This window comes from Neophocaena asiaeorientalis, unplaced genomic scaffold (genome assembly GCF_003031525.2).
Source record: "Neophocaena asiaeorientalis asiaeorientalis breed wild unplaced genomic scaffold, Neophocaena_asiaeorientalis_V1.1 scaffold132, whole genome shotgun sequence".
Classification (NCBI taxonomy): domain Eukaryota; kingdom Metazoa; phylum Chordata; class Mammalia; order Artiodactyla; family Phocoenidae; genus Neophocaena; species Neophocaena asiaeorientalis.
In genome coordinates, this window is record NW_020173393.1 from 2,155,097 (window position 1) to 2,177,555 (window position 22,459).

Genomic DNA, 22,459 nt, shown 5'->3' on the forward strand with positions numbered 1-22,459 from the left:
TCATCCTTGTCACCGCTAGCATTTACTGGGGGCACCACTCTAAGTGAGCACTTTATATGGATGATCTACCTAAGTGTCTTGGGAATACAGACACAAGCGCTTTGTGGGGGTGGTGGGACGGGGGGCTAGCTGGAGAAGCCCTGAAACTTCTGAGATGAAGTCTCCGTCCTGCAGAAAGGAAAAAGAGGACCTGATATGTAAGTTAATAATAAAGGCAAGCACCTACACAATGCTCTCCATGCGCCAGACACTAAGTGCTTGACATACATTATACGTCAATTAATTTAATCCTCATGACAATCCTGTGATTTCAGTATATTATTATCCCTATGTCACAGAAGAACAAGCCAAGGAAGAGGGTGGCTCAGTGATTTGCCCAGTGTCTCACGGCCGAGACGTGGCAGAGTCAAGATTCAAACCCAGAGGCCCTGCTCTTAACCAGCATTGGGGGCAGGCAGACTCACAAAAGCATGGGTTTGAGAACCAACTCAACCTGTGTTGGAAACGTAGCTCTGCCTCTGCAGATGCTCTGAGACTCACGCCACCAGGGACCGATTGTTCCAGGGCTTCCTCATCTAAAGAAGTAGGACCACAGGGCCTCATCGTGTTTATTATAAGAATCAAATAAGACCGTGGCTGTCGGGTGGTCGGCACAGCGCCTGGTGCCCTGTGTGCTTAAAGATGGCAATGAGTGTGACAACACACAATCTCGGCTACAGCCCAGGGGGGCGCCATCTTCCACCTGTGTCTGCAGCTGTCGGGCAAGTGGCCTTGTGGCCATTGCCGTATGTGTGGAGTGTTCACTGCATCCGAGCGAGGCCAGGCCAGGCTGGCAGGGGTGGGAATGAATGCCGACATTCTCCATAGCAGGTGGTGAGAAATTCTGTGAGCTCACAGCCAGTGTAACAGGCACAGTGTTTCAGGAGCTCAAAAGGCTCACTCAAGTATCACAGGAGATTTATAGAATCACTGGCTCCCTCAGCCCCTTCCTGAAGCCTCACGAGGGAAAGGGTATCGAAAGGTGGGTGAAGGAGCCTCTTTCTGTCCCCCTCTTCCCTTTAGAGGGAAGCACTGCAGTGGCCTCCCTAGAAATGGCTTAGTGACCTGTCACCACAGGAATGTCCCTTGGTCCGCTTCAGGGAGGTGGTCTCAGAAGTGAGAAAAGCCTCACAGTTCAAGACGGAAGGTTCTTTGTAATGTGAGAATGGAAAGACTTGAGAGGGTGTGGAAGTGCTGGAAAGTCGGGCTAAAAAAATCCATCTTGCCTTCCAGCCTGTGTGGTTTGACACCATCCTGGAGGCTGGTGTCCTTGGTGCAGGGACACCCTGGAGGGTGATGCCTGCCTCATCTTTAGCTTTTTCGATTCCTTCTCCAAAGAGAGGACACCCCAAACCTAATACTGAATGTTACTGGTGGTTAAGGACAGATCCTAACTGCACTGGCTGTGTAACCTTGGACAAATAACTTGCCCTCTTTGAGCCTCACTTTTCTCCTCTGGAAAACAGACAATCTCAGTTCCTCCTCCCTTGGGGTGAAAAGAGAATTGGAGGAGTTCATAATAGGTGTGGCGCTCTTAGTGTAGGACTTCATGTCGTATGTATTCGGTGGACAGTAAACATGCCATAAATGATAGCTATCCCTGTTGTTATTAATAACCGTTTTTGTAGGGTTTCCCTGGTGGCGCAGTGGTTGACAGTCCGCCTGCCGATGCAGGGGACGCGGGTTCGTGTCCAGGTCCGGGAAGATCCCACATGCCGTGGAGCGGCTGGGCCCGTGAGCCATGGCCACTGAGCCTGCGCGTCCGGAGCCTGTGCTCCGCAACGGGAGAGGCCCGCGTACCGCAAAAAAAATAAAAATAACCGTTATTGTTGTTGCTGTTATATTATCGTTATTATTAATATTATTGGGAAGTCTCTAATTAATCTCTCATCAATAAGCTGTTCCTGTAACCTCGGATCCAAACCAGAGTCAAAGGAGTGAAAAAGAGGGCTTCCTTGGTGGCGCAGTGGTTGAGAGTCCGCCTGCTGATGCAGGGGACACGGGTTCGTGCCCTGGTCTGGGAAGACCCCACATGCCGTGGAGCGGCTGGGCCCATGAGCCATGGCCGCTGAGCCTGCGCGTCCGGAGCCTGTGCTCCGCAACGGGAGAGGCCACAACAGTGAGAGGCCCGCGTACCGCAAAAAAAAAAAAAAGGAGTGAAAAAGAGAATATTCTACTCTATTTTGGGTTAACAATGCCTAAGGGCTGGCACTTTCCCACAATGCCCGTTAACGTCTGTATAGTTTAACAAAATAGCTTTCATCCAACCATTCATCAAATATTCACTGAATACCTACTCTAGGCCAGGCACTGTGTACTGAAGGCACATAGGATCCTTCAGTGGGAAGAAAAACAAAAAGCTCCCCAAATCGTTGCCCTTACGAAGCTTACATCTTAGTGAGGTGAGACAGACATATGACAATTAACACAGTAAATTAGTAAATGACTCTTAGATTAGAAGATGTTACAGAAAAGAAAAGAAAAAAAAATACAGTGAAGGAAGGCGAGTTGGGAATGGTGACGGGAGGCTTGCTTCTGATCCATCCATTTGGATAAAGACTTAACTGCAAGATGAAGAAGTGAAAGTCGGTGGAACTGCACTAGCTTGCCAACTTGTCCTGCCACTTCAGGCAAGCACCACCTCCTCCCTAGGCCTCAGTTTCCCCACTTGTAAGAGAGGGCTGCCTAGATGATCTCAAAGGTCTTTTGAAACTCAGTGGTTCTCAAAGCACGATCCATGGATCACCTGCATCAGAATCACTTGTTGAAAATACAGGCTCCTGAGCCCCCAGCCAGAGCTACTTGATCAGGCCCCCGGGGAGGGGAGGCGCAGGCCTTCAGGTGCTAAAGAAGCTGTTCAGGCATTTCTTATAAGCCCTCAATTTGATAAGCGTGATCCTACACCTTCCTTCTCCTTCTCCTGGCAGTGAAATTCTCACAGAGTAATCGCTGCTTGTCTCTGGTCAAGGCTTCTTCTAGGTTTCCAATTTCTATGCAGCTCTTTTGCCCTTGATTCTAATCTGGGGGCAACAACAAGCACCCTGGCTTTACCTCAGCTACCTTCAGACTAATTTACTTGCCCTAAGGCCCTTGGGGCTTAAGTTACAACTGACCTATTAGAACACAGCCAGCCGGTCACACCATCCAGATATGGATTTTTCTGAAAACAAGCTCAGAGAATGGTTTTCTGGTGCCAAGTGTAGCATTTCACCTTCCTGGTCCTTGGTGGCATAAATAAATTTCAAATGTATATCCTGCAGTAAAACAGCTGTGGTTCTACAGTTTGCTGCAGCCAGCATCCTGATGGAGTAAATGCTCATACCAGCCACATAGGTAGCTTGAGCGGTTTTCACTAGCTAAAGGGAGTATTACCATCTGGTGTCTCATCTAAACCCTAGGACTGAAACATCCTCGCTGCACTGTGATCCCCACAATTCCATCTCTAGACCAGAGTTCTCCTCTGAACTCCAGACTCACACACCCTGATCAGATCCTACTGGCTACCTCTGTCCCTTAACACATCCAAACTAAAACTCTTGAGTCCCATCCTCCCTCATCCCCAAACCTCGTCTCCTTACCCCCCCCGTCTTCCCCATCTCAGGAATGGTACCCCCATCCTCCCAGGTGCTCAAAATCATCCCCGATTTTCCCCTTTCTGTCACCACCCCCCTGCCCACATACAGTCCTTCGATCTAGTCTCTGAAATACTGGTATAACTCAAATCCAACCACTTTTCTCATCTCTGCCTCCAAGCCCTCAATTCAGGCCACCATCATCTCCCAGCAACAAACAATTAAAAATACAGAAATGAGCCGCTCGTATGTTGCCTACGGCATTTAGAATAAAATCCAACAACTCACCAGGGGCTACAATGGCCCTACGTCTCTGGCCTGTCATCCCCTCCAGCTTCATGACCGCTGTTGCTCAGGACCCTCTAGCTATGCTTTATTTCAGATCGTCAGACAGGCCACACTTTTCTGGCCTCAACAGCTATGCAGTTAATGATCCTCCTGCCTGGATGGCTTGTCGCCAGTTCCTCCTTATCCTTTTGGCCTTAGCTCAGACGTGAACTCCTCAGAGAACTCAAGCAAGCCCTCTCCTGCAAGCAAGCAAGCCCGTCTTATCTAGAAAGGCTGCTGGAGGAGCAGCTGGGTTTAGGGGGAGAGCAGTGGCTTTGAGTCAGATGGCCCTGGTTCCACAGGTGCCCTGCCTTTGGGAGCTGGATGGCCCTGGACAAGTCTTTACTGTGTGCCGCACCTGCCTGCTTTTTCAATGGAGGACAAAAGTATTTCACCTACAAGGGAAGTTGTGAGGCTTAGAGGTGTTGGTAAAGTATAAAACAGAGCGCCTGGTGCGCAGAAAGAAAGTAGATAAATGGAAGCCGCCACCTTAAGTCCTTTCTTGGAAAATGGAGGAACTAGGTGAGTAATAGTAGCTGCTGCTGCTGTAAGAACTGAACTTGACGAGCTCACAGTGTGGTGCAGGACACACGCCCCACTCACGGAGGCGTCTCTAGTGAACGGTGTGTGAGAAACCCCGAATCAGATGGACCTGGCTTGTTTCTTCTGGGCCAGACGACAGCAAGGTCCTCAGATTGCCGGCATTAGGACGGAGCCAGAAGGCTGATGGGAAGTGATTTCTTCTCAAATGGCCTTAGCAACCCTGAGATTCTGAATGATGGCGTGTCCATGTCAGTTGCACAAGTGGCCTAGAGAACAACTGAGAAGCTCTGGCTGGTGTTTCATCACAAGCAACAAGTCACAGGAATTACACTGACAGTGAGCCCATCTTGAATCAGCAGGGTCAAGCTAAACTGAACACATCAGAACATACAGGAGAGTTTCATCCTGCCTTGGCAACGAGGCCCATGGTGAACAAGCAATCCAAGGTATAGGATTTAGACCTACTTCAAAGTCCTGCTCCGCTGCTGCCAGAAACTCTTACCTCAGAAGTCTGTCATGAGAATGGTGTCATGATACGTCCCTAAAAAATAATTCAGGGCTTCCCTGGTGGCACAGTGGTTGAGAGTCCGCCTGCCGGTGCAGGGGACGCGGGTTCGTGCCCCGGTCCGGGAAGATCCCACATGCCGCGGAGCGGCTGGGCCCGTGAACCATGGCCGCTGAGCCTGCGCATCCGGAGCCCGTGCTCCGCAACGGGAGAGGCCACAACAGTGAGAGGCCCACGTACCACAAAAAAAAAAAAAAAAAAAAGATATGTTCCCTTTCTTGATGTGACCTTATCTTTATCTAGGGGTGGATTCAAGACTGGGGAGAGGTGACTCCAGTAAGATAAGACTCTCCAGTGATGCAGTCACCTCTCAGCAGATGAGTGAGAAGATAGCCAAGCAGAAAAGCAAGGACGCTGACACCCAAATCACAGCTGGTGTGGATTAAGTAAGCACTAGATTACTCGATTTCAAAAGATCTTGCTCCTTAAATAAGCCTTGTGAGAATTTTAATGAGAGATTTCCTCTGATTCAAATTGTGGTCATGCCAAATCATGTTTCCATCAGTCCCTTATAAACTCTTCCTCATGCTTCTCCAATAAGGAAGAAAAGTGGCAAAACTGTTATCAGTGAATTATGACTTCAATGCCATTCTGAGCTTATGATAACTTCAAATCAACACATGGAACGGTTACCAGAATTCCAATCAAAGCAACATGACTGCACGTGTATAAAATAGTTATCAAGATGACTGGAATGAAATGTAGACTTTAAGCACAGGTAAAACAAAGACACCTGGCTTCAAGCAGGCACAGTGATATAATGACAAGAGCTCCAACAGGGGTCAGAAGATTGGCCTCAGACAGCCTGAAGACTGCATCCAGAGAGCCCCCTACCCAGAGAGGGTTCAGTATGAATCGTGTGTGTATGTGTGTGTGTCTGTGTGCGTACGAAGGATGTAATTTGATAAATGGTATAAGCAAAAAGACGAAAAGCAAAAGGGTTTTTTTCTTTAAATAATGGGGTTTTACTATAATATGAAGAATAGGGAATTCCGTGGCGGTCCAATGGTTAGGACTCTGAGCTTTCACTACAGAGGGTGTGGATTCAGTCCCTGGTCGGGGAGCTAAGATCCCACAAGTGGTACAGCAAAAGAGAGCGAGAGGGAAAGAGAGAGAGGAGAGAGATAGAGAAAGAGAGAGAGAGAAAGAGAGGAGGGAAGGAGAGGAAAGAAAGAAAAAGGAAGGAAGGAAGGGAGGGAGGGAGGGAGGGAACATGTACTACAGTTGAGAGAAGGAAGTATCTCTGTGATCAGAGTCTCTGAGAGAAAGAGCTTGCCTTTTTATATATTTATAGTGCAAAGAAGGGGTACTCACTCTAATTCAGGGAACGTCTGAACTGTAGAATTTTCAAAAATGTAATGCAAATCTTGTTATTTCAAGCAACTATCACATATGAGGTACAGGGAGCTAATAAAATTAGGTTAAGTAAATGAAAGGATTTACGAGTTCACTTATCAATATTACTAATAGCTACTCAAAATTCCTTTGGGTGCCATGGTTTTTCATGCCTCCATGCTTCTGCAGGACAGAATCCTCCCTGTCTTCGGACTAGGAGATGCCCATTCGACCCTGCAGCCCCGCTCAAGCTCCCACTCCTCTCTCTCCCCAACTCCCTTTTCCTTTTACTAAAGTGGGAGCTATTTAAGAGTAGGAACTACCTCTAATATATTTTCAGAGAGTCAGGACAGCAGAAAACAGTTCTCAATGAATATTTAATAAAGAAATAGATCCTTCAATCTTGAAGCCTTTGCTTGAAAATGATACTGACTTTTTATTGGCTTCCCTCAATGACTAGTAAGACACCGGGCTTTTCGGAAGCTTTGAAAATATGAAATCAATAAATAAGCCTAAGAGCATAATATAACTGTGTTAAATAAGGTTACGTCAGTTATTCCAAACTGACTCATGCGTGCCAAAGCCAAAATGAACAGCTCGACCAGTGTAATGATTGCAGTAAAGTCGCGAGGGAAAATGGACAGGAAAATCCACGCTGGTCTTGACTGCTGACGATTGCTCTTTAAGAAAAATTCTATTTTACGAGTAGCTCTAAATTGGTTTATACATTTCACACTTAAGGAAGCCAAACTATGAGAGGAAAATTTTCAGGAAGTTAGCAAACACATAGCCTCCTAGAATAATGAAACGTCCTAAAATAACTGTCAATGTCTAAAGGAGGCAAAGTAGAGGAATAGAGCTGAATACGATGCTCCCGATATGTGAAAGCACTGAAGGGAGACATCGACAGTATCATCGTTCTTGCGGGATATGAATCTTTCAGAGGATACGAAAACCTAAAACACCAACTGCACCAAGCTGCTGTTTTAATGTAGCTGAATAATTCGGGGAAAGGGCGAGCTAATCACACAAGAATCCCTAGAAGCTGTGCCTTTGCACACTTTCTTGGGCTGGAAATTTCCAAGGTAACAAAAAGTCCAGGCTATTTTCTCTCTTATCTTACCAAATAAGAAGAAGCCCAAAGAATCCCAAGCAAAATCGGAAGGCTGAAATACAAATTAATCTCACTTTATTTAATAAAGGTTGTATTAAAAGGTATCTTCAAACATAAATAGGATCCAGTCTAAGAACAAAATGTTTACAGAAAACTAGTCAAGAAGGAAAGTACAAAGTCTCTGAGTAATGAACAGCACTCGATTTCTGGAAAGCATATAAAACCTCTATAAGCCTTACTGCTGGGCACTCCCATGTAATGAAGGGTCAGAGATTTACAACCTAAGTACCCCAAGAGAAGTATTCTCACAATATCCTTTGAGAAAAAAAAAAAAATCTGCAGCAAAAGCAGGTAAGTTCTATCTGCAAGGCATGTCAGCATCTGTCTGCAATGGCCATCAAGTTTTGGGACCTAAATTCCTTGCAGTGTCAAAAAGAAAAAATTAGGTCTAGATAGAGGGGTGTGTCAGACTTACTCTGCCCAAACCACAAAACTGTTCAATATGGATTTTTACCATTTTCCTTTTCTTTTTCTGATTTCAGACTTCTGTATAAAGTCATCTTTTTTTAAGAAACTTAGAAAAATAAGAGCATTAATATGTATGTGTCCTAGATACTTTGAGATAGTTCTTTATTCTTTTCAACCAATGTTTAATCAGTATGGATAATCAAATGTGATTTGATTTATGCCATGGTAATACTTTTCAAATGTGTATCAAATCACAAACCAGAAAACATTCTTTGTAAAGACCACGTATCCTAGTTTTTTGGCTCAGAAACAATGATCACCACATTCCTAGCAGTAGTAAGCTCATCCAAGCTCAGAGTTAAAAACACTTAGTTTCTCTGGTACGAAACTGTTCTTTAAAATTTGTATCCTAAATGTTTTCTATAGTGAGCAAGCATCATGAAGAAAGAAACTGTCTTCGACCTGGGGTCTGGCATAAAATTTGGAAACTATAATGACAGGGAGAGGGGAGAATGGTGATAATAAGACGATGTATACGGTAATATACCATGGGAAGGTATATTTCATGATTAAGATGATGTTTATATCTGTCTATAAACATAGTCTTTGTAAGTTCTAATTTGCTTAAAACCTTTCCCCTTGTGAAATGTCTGACTGTTCATAGCACAAGTATATCTGACTGTTAATAGCACAAGTATATAGTTAGTACTGCTTTTGACTTGATAGTATTTCTTTTAAAAAGAACAGGGAGAGTGTATCAGTTACCAATTTATTACCTCTCAGCTCTGAGTGCACCCTTCTCTGTGTAATGCTCTGTGATAAACATGCATGTTGAGCGCTTCTCCTTTGAAGTGTACGTGATGTTTTTCTCAGGACAGGCTGGGGGGACAGTGCAGGGAGGAGACAGCTCCCCTGAGCGTCCAGCACTGGGGCCAGCAGTGTGGATGTGAGGACAGTTGGTGGCGTGTGGCCCAGCCACGGCCCAGAACCTGGTTCCTGTGTGACCGTGCAGCCTCAGCCTGGTAATAATGTTTCAGCAGTCCTGTCGACGTGGACACCAGAGCTCCCACGAGGTTTGCAGGCTCCGAAGGTCTCCTGGCCCCACCAGTACCCAGACCCTCCATGCACGTCCATGGCACTGGCTGCTCCTTGCCTGCTCCTTGCCTGCACTCCAGAGGGCCATGGATGGTCTGCCCAGAGCCTTTGGGCCAGCTCAGGTCTGGCCAAACCGGCAAACTCCTCTGCTAGGCCACGGGCTGAACCCCACCTCCTCTATTGAAATCTGAACCCCTGGTAGTTTGTCCTTCCTTGGGGACACTCCGTCAGCCCTAGAGAACCATAGACAGTTTCCCTATACCTTACAGCTCCTCTTGTATCATAGGTAATAACTCCTTGTATTTTTTTTTTAATTTTTATTGGAGGATAGTTGATTTACAATGTTGTGTTAGTTTCAGGTGTACAGCCAAGTGACTCAGTTATATGTATACATACATCCACTCTTTTTTAGGCCATTATAGAGTATTGAGTAGAGTTCCCTGTGCTATACAGTAGGTCCTTATTAGTTATCTATTTTACATATAGTAGTGTGTATGTGTCAATCCCAATCCCCCAGTTTATCCCTCCCCCCCTTTCCCCTGGTAACCATGTGTGTTTTCTGTATCTGTGACTCTGTTCTATTTCTGTCTTTTTTTTAGATTAATAACTCCTTGTAGTAAACCTCCCCCATTTAACCTACAATGTGGTTTGTATCTCCTGACTGGACCCAGACTGCTACAGGGAGACAGGGTGCCGGTGAGGACACACACGAGCACGTGCTTTCCCACTAATGGAAAAACGTCCAAAATGCCAAACCCCGAAGAAAAATTTCAACTTGAAAAATGCCCAGGCAATTTCAAATGCAGAAGAGTCGAGAATGTTTATTTACAGCCCATGTGTAGGATTAAAATACTCTTACTTCCTCCCACTGAAACCTGTACTAATGGTGACTAGATAAACAAATTGTGGTTTAGCCAAACAATCGAAACCACTCAGCAGTCAAAGGAACAACTCCAGGTATGTGCGACAACACCGATGAACTGCAAAACAGCTCACTAAAGGAAAGAAGCCTCTACAGAAGATTATGCCCTGAACGACTGACTCCATGCACAAACACCGTAGAAAAGACAAAACTAGCAGAACAAAAAACAGCATGAGGGAACTCTTGGGGGTGATGGAAATGTTCTATATCCTCATTATGGTTGTGTTTACACAACTGTACACATCCGTCACAACTCAGCAAACTGTACACTAATTTAATAAGCCAATTTTATGGTATATAAATTTAACCTCAATAAACTTGACTTTATAAAGCAAAAACTACATATAAAAAATTGTGGAAGGTAGTTCAAGTGATACTTAAGGGGAATTTTAGAGCCTTACATGCATAGATTAGAAAAGAGAGATGATTTAAAATTATTAAGCTTAATTATCCAATTAGAGAAGGAAAAAACCCAGAATAAACCCAAAGAAAGTAGAAAAAGGTAATATACATTTATGAATTCAAAAGCTAATGCTCAATGGCAAGGATCAATAAGACCAAAAGCTGAATCTTTCAAATGACTAAAAAAAAAAAAAAAACAAAAAACCCCAGAAAACTTCTGATAAATTTGATAAAGAAAAAAAAAAGAAGAAACAAACACTGGGAATGAAACCAAGCTGGAACTACATATTCTACCAATTTTAAAATCCAAAACTTGATGCCAAAAAATTTAAAAACTTATATGCAATCAAGATTTCTAGGGGGGGAAAAACCCTAGATTTACGTGGAATAAAACCAGAAAGACGATGGACTAAGAAATCTGGACCACAAGGATAAAGGAAAAAATGTGTACTTAACTAATAGAGACACAGAGGATGAAGCAATCTTTGAACACAGAGATAACCATGATATTCCTGAGCAAAGCTGCTTCCCCTATAAGCAGGAAAAAAAAAAGTTAACTCAATTTCCAGTTCTGCCAACAAGGCAGACTACTGATACAACTCCTGAAGCTTCCTCCTGTGGAAGAAGGGAAATCTCCAGGGGCCAGAACCATTGTTATAATACTAATCCCACCTTCTTATAATACTAACAATGCTATTCCTGGTAAATCAAGAAAGCATACAGAAAGGTAGGACAGAAGGATAAGCAGAAGCCCCCCCTGGGGTTACCTTGGTGACAGGGTAGGATTTAAGGAACTTGTTGTATAATGATTATAGTAATAATTACTATAATATAAGCCAGCATTTTAAAAACATTTATTGGGCTTCCCTGGTGGCGCAGTGGTTGAGAGTCCGCCTGCTGATGCAGGGGACACGGGTTCGTGCCCCGGTCCAGGAAGATCCCACATGCCGTGGAGCAGCTGGGCTCGTGAGCCATGGCCGCTGAGCCTGTGCGTCCGGAGCCTGTGCTCCGCAACGGGAGAGACCACAGCAGTGAGAGGCCCGCGTACCGCAAACAAAAACCCCAACATTTATTAACCACTATCAGCAGGTCACTACATCAAGTACTTTTTGTGTATTATCTCATTTGATCTTCATTAACTCTTACAGCTCTAATTGTTAACCTGATTCTTTAGGTGGAGAATTTGAGGTCTGCAGGATAATGTACTCTGTCTCCATCTGTAAAACGGAAAAGCCAGATAATCCCAACTAACCTTCTGGAAAGTTTCTGTGAGGAATAATCAAAATAAACATGAGGGTAGAAGATCCCTAAGGACAAATTTTGGCTGAAATCAAAACACAAGGTATCTTCAGGCAGACCTTTGAAAGCAGCGGTATGTACTATTTCCCAACCGTGGAATCCCCCCTTCTCAGAGATGACCAGAAGTGGTCAAGAAAACGCTGGACGATGTCTCTTGTTGGAGACGTAGCAGGACTAGAACACATGCCCTCTAAGGCCCCTGTCCATTATGAAAGCCCAGCACTCTCTGACTGACACAATGCCACAAGAGCTTATTGAGAGAGGCGATGGCTTCTAGGAATTCAAGACATAGGCCATTTGTTACCTGTGCTTTCAGTGAAGCCAGGTGGAAGTGACCTTGGGACAGCCCTTCCTAGGACCTGAGGTGTCAAGATATTGCTTGCAGGTCTCAGGACCCGTTTCTGCTCGTCTGTTCTTTTTTTTTTAATGTTTACTTATTTATTTGGCTGCGCCGGGTCTTAGTTGTGGCACACGGGATCTCTAGTTGCGGCATGTGGGAATCTAGTTCCCTGACCAGGGATCAAACCCAGGCCCCCTGCATTGGGAGTGTGGAGTCTTAACCACTGGACCACCAGGGAAGTCCCTCTGCTCTTCTGTTCTAATCCATCTAGATCTAAATTATTTCTTACTCCTATTCACACTGCTGCCACCCAAATTCACGAAACCCATGGTACGGACTCTGTTCTTTGGCTCACCATGTGGTTGAGCTAAAAACCATCCTACACTGTAAAAACAGAGAGTAACCGGCCACGAAGAATGAACTTGAAAGAAGGAGGCTGCCAAGCAGCCACGGATCAGGTTGCCTCAGAACCAAACAAAGGCAATGAAAACCAGTGTCAAGCTCACACAGGCCGATATCGTTCTAAACAACCCTCTGGGGTCACGAGCTGCGGCACTAAAGCCTTGTTCTTGGTGTCATTTCAATAACTGAGTTAAAATCCAAGCCTCCCTTGGCTGCTCAATTCCCCAGCAGAACAAGGCTGCTGTGGCTCGGGACAAAGACGACATTCATCTGCCATGTGGTTTCTCAGAAAGCATATCTAAACAGCAGGTTGCCCGGGCAATTCTGGATACATATTTCTTTTTCTGACTGATATTCTTGGCCGGTTTTCTGACAGTAAAAGTACAAGATCTCATTATATTCCCAAGTACAAATTAATTCAGCCTCAAAGCCCGGCTTTACAGGAAAAATAAGAAATCTGAAACAAAAACAGTATACCTTGTCAGGAACAATTTAGGACAGTCTTCTCACCAGGAACCACTCGGCGTGGTTACCCTAGTAAAGACCATTAATGTGCAACTGGTGTTTATCCTGGCTGGCTCCTGGGTACTCACAAGGCACTGCAGCATCGGAGACCAGAGGACTAATCATGGTCTCCATTCACCTTTCTTCCAGCACAGGATTATGAAAAGAAACCCATCGAAGAAAGGTTAACAAGTAAACAAGCATGGAGTTAGTCCAGAATGGAAAGATGGTGGCCAGAGACAGAGAGAGTAGCATCTGAGGTTTAAAATCCTGGCTTCATTCACACACTCCACAGACAAAATACCACCAACAAAGCAAACACATTTGGTACTGTATATGTGTCCCAGCTAGCTAGTGGGAAGCAGCCACATAGCACATAGGAGATCAGCTTGGTGCTTTGTGTCCACCTAGAGGGGTGGGATAGGGAGTGTGGGAGGGAGACGCAAGAGGGAGGAGATATGGGGATATATGTATATGTATAGCTGATTCAATTTGTTATAAAGCAGAAACTAACACACCATTGTAAAGCAATTATACTCCAAGAAGGATGTTAAAAAATGTAAAAATTAAAAATAAATAAAATTATACATAAAAAGAGTAAAAAAAAAATAAAGTTAATGAAAAAACAAAACAAAACAAAAAAAGCAAACACAAAGCCTCAACTCCTAAACCTCTCACTGACAAGAAGAGAAAGCCTGGCTTAGTAAGTGTGAATGATCTCAGAGCAACCTCGCTCCAACCAAACAAGCTCCCAATACTAAACACCAAATAAAAAGAGAATGAGGAAGTCAATCAAAATAACATGATGTGGGGCTTCCCTGGTGGCACAGTGGTTAAGAATCTGCCTGCCAATGCAGGGGACACAGGTTCCAGCCCTGGTCCAGGAAGATCCCACATGCTGCAGAGCAACTAAGCCCATGCGCCACAACTACTGAGCCTGTGCTCTAGAGCCTGTGAGCCACAACTACTGGGCCCACATGCCACAACTACTGAAGCCCATGCGCCTAGAGCCTTTGCTCCGCAACAAGAGAAGCCACAGCAGTGAGAAGCCCGCGCACCGCAACGAAGAGTAGCCCCTGCTCACCACAACTAGAGAAAGCCCGCACGCAGCAACAAAGACCCAATGCAGCAAAATAAGAATAATAATAATAATAACATGATGTGATGGACTATTACATAACCATCAGAATGATAATTTCATAGGTGTTTCTAATGATATGAGAAAATGTCCATTTGTTAAGTGAAAAAAAAATCAAGATGCCATATTATATATACAGAATGATCTCAGCTGTGTACAACAATTTAAGTATAAGACATATGGAAACAAATACTTTAAAACGTGAACTGTGATTATTGCTGGGGGTGGAGGAACAGTAGAAGAAATTTTCTTCTCTAAGACTGGTGGTTTTAACCCAGACCTACACTGTCTTTCGACCACAGCAGCAGAATCTGCCTTTTTGCCTGCAAGGTGAACCTAAAAGCAAGCATCGATGATAAAATCTTTAAAAGACACTATCATAGTTTAGGAGACTATGACTACAAAGGAGGAACCTGCCAAGACACTAAGATACTCAAGTAAGTTTCAAACTAGAAGAACTAAAGGCATTTCTAATTAAAGCTATAAAGAGAACCGATGTGAAAGAGTGAATCATCATTGCAGGTGAAAATATACCATTACAACAAATTCAACCCACAGCTAAATTCTACAATACAAGAGAAAGCTGGGAATCACTGTCAAAGAAAGACCTCAGATACCTATTCATCAAACTTCCAAGACAAAAATAAAAGCATTTTAAAGTTATAATTACTAGGACTTAGAGAGGGTCTGAATTTGCCCCCCAAATATAAAGTCCCCGGCAACAAGGATCACTGACCGTTGGAGGCTAGACAATAGAAAGAAACTTAGGAGAAAAAGAAAAAAGCACTGTATTTGATGCCAAATTATATAACCTGCAACCAGCCTAAGAGCTCCCCCTGACTCCTTTTTCAGTCCAGCACTGAAGGCCTTTTGGTCAGAAATAATCAATTTTGCTTGGCAAAAAAAGCATCAAGACATAGAAATGCTTTGGATCAAATTCTGTAGAATCAGCCTATTTGAGATGCTTTAAAGTTAACGCCAAAACCAGTCTGGTGTTCTGTTCACAGCTCCTTTCCAGAGGTTGTAAAAGCAGAAAAATATTTAAACTCAAAGTTTGAAGTGGAAACTTGCTACCTGTAAAAACAAGCCACTTTTAAATATTAGAAGCCTTCAAGATTTGGTGATTCCAAATTCACCAGGTATATTAAAAATCATTGGTTGGAGGTAAAATTGGCTAACTGTTTAGAGAAAGGTGAAGCTGGATTGCAACCTTACTCTTTACACCAAGACACATTCCAGAGAGGATAAATAATGAAAATGAAAAAAAAGAAACATTCTAAAAGAAAGTAAGGGTTAATATTTTTATAATGTTGGGATCTGAAAAACTTCTAAACATGGCATTAAATTCCAGAAACCATAGAGGAAAAGCTGCTAAATCAAAACACATAAAACTAAAACTACCTGGACAGTTAGACACGTTATATAAAGTTTTTAAAAACTGGGAAAATATCTTTAAAGGTTCATAATCTCACTTGATATATGAAGAACTCTTTGAAATCAATAGGAAAATAAGAATTCCAAGGATAATTAGATAAATAACACAAACTGACAATTCAGACACCAAAACGACAGGGGGATTTGACCATCGGTATCACAATCTTAAATTTATAGTTTGACCCAAGTGTTCTACTTGCAGGGATTAACCCTAAGGACATATGTATTGTGCAAAGGTGGTTCATTAAAACAATGTTTACTATTAAAAAGCCGGAAGCCACCTAAAGGTCCACGATTTGGGGACTGCTTAAATCAGAGGTCATAAACGCAGCCGTTCTTAGGGGCCGGCACAGGCAAGGAAAATGAGCTCAATGGGCCAGTTTTGATACAGGGAAACAGGAAGTGGTGCAATCTGTGGTGAACTGAAGAGCTCAGACCCTTTTCAGTAATTCAAATTGTAAAAATTATGTGTGCCACAGTCAAACTGGCTCTCCTTTCCCCAGTCCCCATGGCCCCTCAGGGTTAGATGTGTAATCCACAGCCACGGGGTACATACTACAGCCTGGTCTCTCCCCTCACTGTGAATGCGCGATGCTCACCTACCCGTCACACTGGAGGAGCTACAAAAGAGTTCATTGATGCAGCATCACTGGCTCCCAGGATAAGACAAAACCTTAAAGGTCATCTCGTCTACACGTTTCCTTGAGGCTACGGTCATTCTGCCTCGTTGGACAGGCCCAGGAACAGAAGGTAGCCAGGAGAAGGGGAAGGCACGGATGGGTGGAAGGCCAGTAGTCAGGGAATAAGGCTTATCCTGTGGGATTTTCATTTTCCACAAGAAGAAAACTGAGATGGGAGGAGAGGTCGTGCGAATGAAAGAAGGCGAAATCCTCCAAATCACATACCTTCTATATAACTGTACGTAAAACTGATCAAATTCCGGGAACTCAAGCGCGATTTCTGAAACTTCTTGCGTAAAGTGCTGAGTTCACAGAACCACTGTTAAGCATTCCTTCAGCAATAAACTTCTGGGCAGCTGTTGCCCTCATTAACCACAGAGAAGGGCTGCCACAGATAATGTGACAGGTGATATATGGTATTTTATCACAAGATCTTAATTCATCCCAGGAACTGGTTTAAATCCATCCTAGAATGGTTGTAGTTTATAATTACAGTCTCAGCAGCGTGTCAAGAGTAGAAAATGTCCATCTGAATCTGGAATGGAACATTTCTTCCCAGTGAAAACAACTTAATGCTTGGTCCTGCCGTATCTGGGAATAATAACACTTGGGAGAAGACAACCGATTCCTCGATTTACTTCATTTTAAACACTGCTCCCCCAAGATTTTTTAAACTCTCAGATACACCAAATGGAGAACAGATTTGTCGTTGCCACGTGTTAGGAAATGGGGTGGGAGGGTGTACCTATAAAAGCCAACAGGAGGAATCCTTGTGGTGATGGAACTGTTCTTTCACTCTTGACGGATGAATGTCAATATCCTGGTTGTGAAACTATGCTATGATTTTGCAAGATGTTACCAATGGGGCAACTGGGTATAGAGTACACAGGATCTCTCTGTATTATTTCTTACAACTACATGTGAATCTACAGTTACCTCAAAATAAAAAGTCTAGTTTTAAAAAAAGGAATATAGATAAGATTTTCTAAAGGGATACATCCATATTTGAAGGCTACAAAATCCTAGAATAGTCTTTACTATGACTGTGTTAAGTAAAGAGCAAATGGAAGCGATTGGTGAGTCTATAAAGTAGATACAATGGGCCTCCCTGGTGGCGCAGTGGTTGAGAGTCCGCCTGCCGATGCAGGGGACATGGGTTCGTGCCCCGGTCCGGGAAGATCCCACATGCCGCGGCGCGGCTGGGCCCGTGAGCCATGGCCACTGAGCCTGCGCGTCCGGAGCCTGTGCTCCGCAACGGGAGGGGCCACAACAGTGAGAGGCCCACGTACCGCAAAAAAAAAAAAAGTAGATACGAGTTTGCTCTTCTTCCAGCAGCTGGCCACCCTCTAATCTGATGTGTGCAATGCAAATCCAGCTATACAGGCAGGAGCACTCGACAGGTGATGGCTCCCAGATACGGCTCTCTATTGGTCTGTCTTGCGTCTTTCTCATCTCATTTTCTCTTTCTCTCTCTCTCTTTCACACACACACACACACACACACACACACACACACACACACACACGAGCTATTTTATACCAACAAGCACACCCATCCGGATCAAAACTGTTTTGAAAAAGAACACCAATGTGAGGACTTTCCAGGTCCTACAGCTCCCAGGTAGGCACAGAAGGGGAGAAATCTCATCAGAGAAAACACACAACGTCTGTAGGAATCAGTAAGTTTGATATTTAAACCCCATGAACAAGAAAGCCTCAACAGAATTAAGCTCATTTCAGGTGTTAAATAAATACTTTGAAGCAAACACCACTTAACTGGGAGCGGGGAGCCACAGCAGCAGGGCCCTCGACAGAGCTGTGAAATGAGCTTTGGGCTTGCCTCCTGCCTCTCTTGTCTGGGGCGACCTACCTCGTCATTTTTAACTCTTTTGCCCTGGTAGTTCATCTCTCCCACCTAAGTCTTACACACGAATACAAAATTTACCAAATGCCTACTATGGGTCAGGCACTCTGTTAAACACTTTAAAAGCCTTTTCTAATTTAATCTTCTCAATAAGCCTGAGGTAAGTATGATTAGTATCTTCATTCTAGGTTAAGGGACTGGCCTAGAGTTAAAGATCCCCTCAACAGTGAAGCCAGGACTGAATCCAGGTGTGTCTGGCTCTCGGTCAGCATGTTATCCTGCCTCCTGTGCTCATTTTGGTCTCCAGGGTGTCCAGAGCACCTCCCCGCATTGTAAAAGGACAGGGGAAAAAAAGAATTCCATATACTGAGCATCTTTTATGTGCTTTACACAGGCTATCTCTTTCCAGCTCAAATAAACCCTCTGACAGGTATGCATTGTCTCCATTTTAAAGATTAGTGAACAAAGGCTGAGAGCACTTGAGGGCTCTTGAAGACTTTTTCATCTCACTTTTACTTAGTAGATGAAAAAACGAGAGCACCAGAAAGATTAGGTGGCTTGCGTAAGGACACAAAGCTAGTTACTATCAGAGCCGAGATCTGATTACCAGCCCACTGCTCTCTTTAATGATATCTAAGCTCTCGCTCTGAAAGGAACCAACGTATTAATTATAGAGCAGGAATGCCAGGCACTTTGCTAGATGCTTTGCATTCTTCATCCAACTCGGATCTAGGGGATTCCCCACACTGCTGTTCCAATCAATGTTTTCTACTAACACGTACTACAGAAGGGGAACAAAACTTAAATTTCACATCTAACAATTTTAAAAGGTGATTAACATGCTCCTATACACACGGATGAATGGATGTCACAGGAAGAAAATATGAAGAGCTTTGGAAAGGTTGTCAGAGAAGGCACAATGGGTTCGAACAACGTAATCAGATGACACATTCTGAGTGCCTGTGTACCATGGCGATTTGCCAAGTGCTGGGCCCCTCAGAGAAAGACAATTCAGCCCCTGAATCAGATGATCACCCACCATCAGCACGTGTGTGACACTTCTCACCACAGAAGCGTGTTACTCTGAGAAAAACTATGGTCTTGACCATTAGAAAACTTAAATCGAAAGCCTAACTTCGTCACCCATGAATCACGTGCCGTGGGGGGATGGGTGGGCGGGTACCCATAAGTCAGAGTCTCTGAGCCTCTCTGTCAACGAGTGGGAGCTTCTGCGCCAGGATGCTGTGAGAGGCAAATGGGACAAGACTTCTGCAGGAACCCAACACACGATTAGCACCCAGTAACTGCTATTTTCATCAGTTCTTCTCAAATTCTACAACTTGAAAAGAGCAAGTGTCCCTGCCAGTAAAATTTAAAATAAGACAAATGGTGAAATGGGGAGGTATTAGTCAGAGGGTACCAAGTTCAGGTATACAAGATGAATAAGTCTTAGAGATCTCCCATGCTGCATGGTGCCTACAGCAAACACTCCTGTATTGTATATACTTAAAAATTTGCCAGTAGGGTAGCTCTTATGTTAATAAAGAGTTCTTATCACACACACACAAATAATAATAATAAAATAAATACAGAAGGTGGGAGGGAAAAGAAGGCAAGATAACAAGCAACCAATATGAAGATTACTGGAGTGGGAGGTACAAACTATCTGGGTGTAAGACAGGCTACAAGGATGTATTGTAAAACACAGGGAATACAGCCAATATTTTAATACCTGTAAATGAAGCAGAACCTTTAAAAATTGTGTAAATTTTTTTTTAAAAATTAATAAAAAAGATTACTAAAAATATTCGATGTCTACCACTAAGGTAAGAAGAGTAAATTTACAGAAAAGCTAATATTGAATAGATAACAGGGTATGAGGGGGGAAAATTTCAGGAATAAGTGCCTGAATGAGACCGATAGGCACTTTGTGACAGAGATATCACCAGAGGGCATATCAAGTGTTTGCTGTAGCCATTAAGACTCCTCTACAATTGATACCTTTGTTTTCACAGAGGTTATATTTGGTCAAAACTCAAAGTGTTCTTAAAATAATAATGCCTTTTTATAGTGAGCATGACTTTTCCTGAACAACATCACAACTACTGTAAAACCCACGGTTACAAAGTAAATAATAAAGAACATCAAAAGAAGGTAAAAATTACATTGTTCCGACAAGGGGAATTACTTATGTAAATAATTGATGAAATGCAAAGCCTGTCAATCTACATTGTGTTCTGAATAAGCATGAAAAAAATCATTCGGGTCAATAATAAGTATTCTCTTACTATTACAAAATTCCCATTAAGACTCGATAAACCTGAAACCATTCTTCCTGGTCACTAGAACCCCCATCACGTATTTTCTGAAAGAAGATTCTTTCACCTGCTTTGTAAAGTTAAATAAGTATCTAGTATGTCACTGGAGCGCACAGTTTGTTTTGTTTTTCCTGTGAGAAAATACCCAAGAGTTAACAGAGACAGGAAGCAACCTGGGGATTTGGGTTCTAGACTTGATTCTGGCATTAAAGTAGGAAAGTTGCCTTTGTATGTCTGGATTTCAGATCCTCAAACTATAAATGGGATAAGACCCTCCTCTTGCCCCTCTCACAGGTACACTGTAAGAATCACCAAGTTAAAGAGGACAATATGAATGCACCTTTAACTATATTAAATGCTGTATTAACCTAATGTGATGACATTACCGTCATCAGCAAACAGACGCATTCCAGGAGTCTGGGCTTAACGGGCGTAACGGCTCCTTTGGCTTTGTCTCTGGATTATCGGTTCTTGTTCAAAGATCTAATTCTTTTTTTTACAAAGGTAAAATAAAAAGTAAAATAATAATAAAATAAGCAATAATACTAATACACAATGAACCAAAAGCAAACATAAACAGCTTTACAATCCTCAGCTAATAGAATTCTATCATCGTTCTAAAAATAAACTTGGTTCAAATAACCCCAACTGACGTTTCATTTGATCCTTCCTCTAACCCTGGAGGAAAAGCAGGACAGTCGGAATTATGCTTGATTTTTACATACCGCAAACCTGAAACACAAACCTGAAAGAGAAAAGTCACTCATCCCAGCTCCCAGCTAAAGCCAGGGCCGTTCAACCCTCTTCTGACATGATCTGATGTTCATTCTACTGGTCTAAGTTACAAGGTACACCTATTTTCAAGCAACGTCCAAATTTCAGGTTGATGAAGGAACGTTATCATTAATTTTACACAGCTGGAAACCTCTCTGTATCACAAGGAAATCATTCTACCCAGGAATCTGGGCACACAAGAAGTGAGAGGGCGGCATCTATTGGTGAAAAGCGTGTGCTGCAGTGGAAGTAGTCAGTGTGATTTGAAAAATATCAGTAATGTTAATAGTTTATGAAATGGGGCGTGGTTACAAAGGAAAGCCATATGGAACAGAGAAGTAAGGGAAAGCAAGAAAGCACTGAGTATATACACTACCAAATGTAAAATAGATAGCTAGTGGGAAGCAGCCGCATAGCACAGGGAGATCAGCTCGGTGCTGTGTGACCACCTAGAGGGGTGGGATAGGGAGGGTGGGAGGGAGATGCAAGAGGGAGGGGATATGGGGATATATGTATACGTATAGCTGATTCATTTTGTTATACAGCAGAAACTAACACAACGCTGTAAAGCAATTATACTCCAATAAAGATGTAAAATAAATAAATAAAAGAAAGCATTGAGAACTTCTAAAAATGATACCCATGACCATTTTGGGTAATCAGTTTCCAGCTGGTAATAGTTCTGATTCCTTTCTTTTAGAGCAGTTTTAAATCAGCCTCTTTGGGAGCAAGTTTTCTTTGGGAATGTACCTCTGGTTTTATAATGAAAGTCAATGGCAAATCAGTGGGGAAAGGGCTTTAGGTTACTGAAATTTACTTCATCGACGGTGCTTCAAGAAAGGAAGGGAGAAGGGAGGGGAAGTTAACGTTTATGAAATGCCTATTATGTTGAAGGCACTTTATATGCATTACCACACTTAATTCTCACTCACACACAAAATCTATCCTATAGGTAGCAGTATTATCTCCATTTTACAGTGAGGAAACTGAGGCACAGGGAGAAGAAACTGGCCCTAAAGTGCTCAATAAATGGTAAAGTCAGGATGAGAAACCTAACAGTCTGACTGTAGTGATCTAAACTACCCAGGCGTACATACCACCTCAACCAAAGCAGTAGTCACTTACACACAGGCATAATGTATTTCCTTAGAAACAGACCCAACTGCAACCTTATAAGACCCTCTACATAAATGTGAAATCTCATATTTTCCTTTCCAAAACCTTGGACGTAGAGAACAATCAACACACACAATGAGTTGTGCCTTTACAATACAATAAATTACCATCAATCAGCCTTCTCCTCACTGAATCATCTTCTCAATACC

General features: G+C 43.2%; 1 protein-coding gene across 3 annotated transcripts in view; it reads right to left on the minus strand.

Annotated features, from left to right (window-relative positions):
* STK4 (serine/threonine kinase 4) overlaps nt 1-22,459 on the minus strand; it is an 89,659-nt gene that overhangs the window by 5,040 nt on the left and 62,160 nt on the right. Inside the window, exon 11 of one of the 3 annotated variants that reach the window (XM_024746899.1) lies at nt 12,221-12,792. The exons of the other annotated variants lie outside the window; for them this stretch is intronic. Within the exon in view, the coding sequence (XP_024602667.1) occupies nt 12,709-12,792 (84 nt within the window). The 3' untranslated portion in view covers nt 12,221-12,708. Of the gene's footprint in view, nt 1-12,220; nt 12,793-22,459 lie in introns of those variants that run through there. 3 annotated transcript variants of the gene reach the window in all.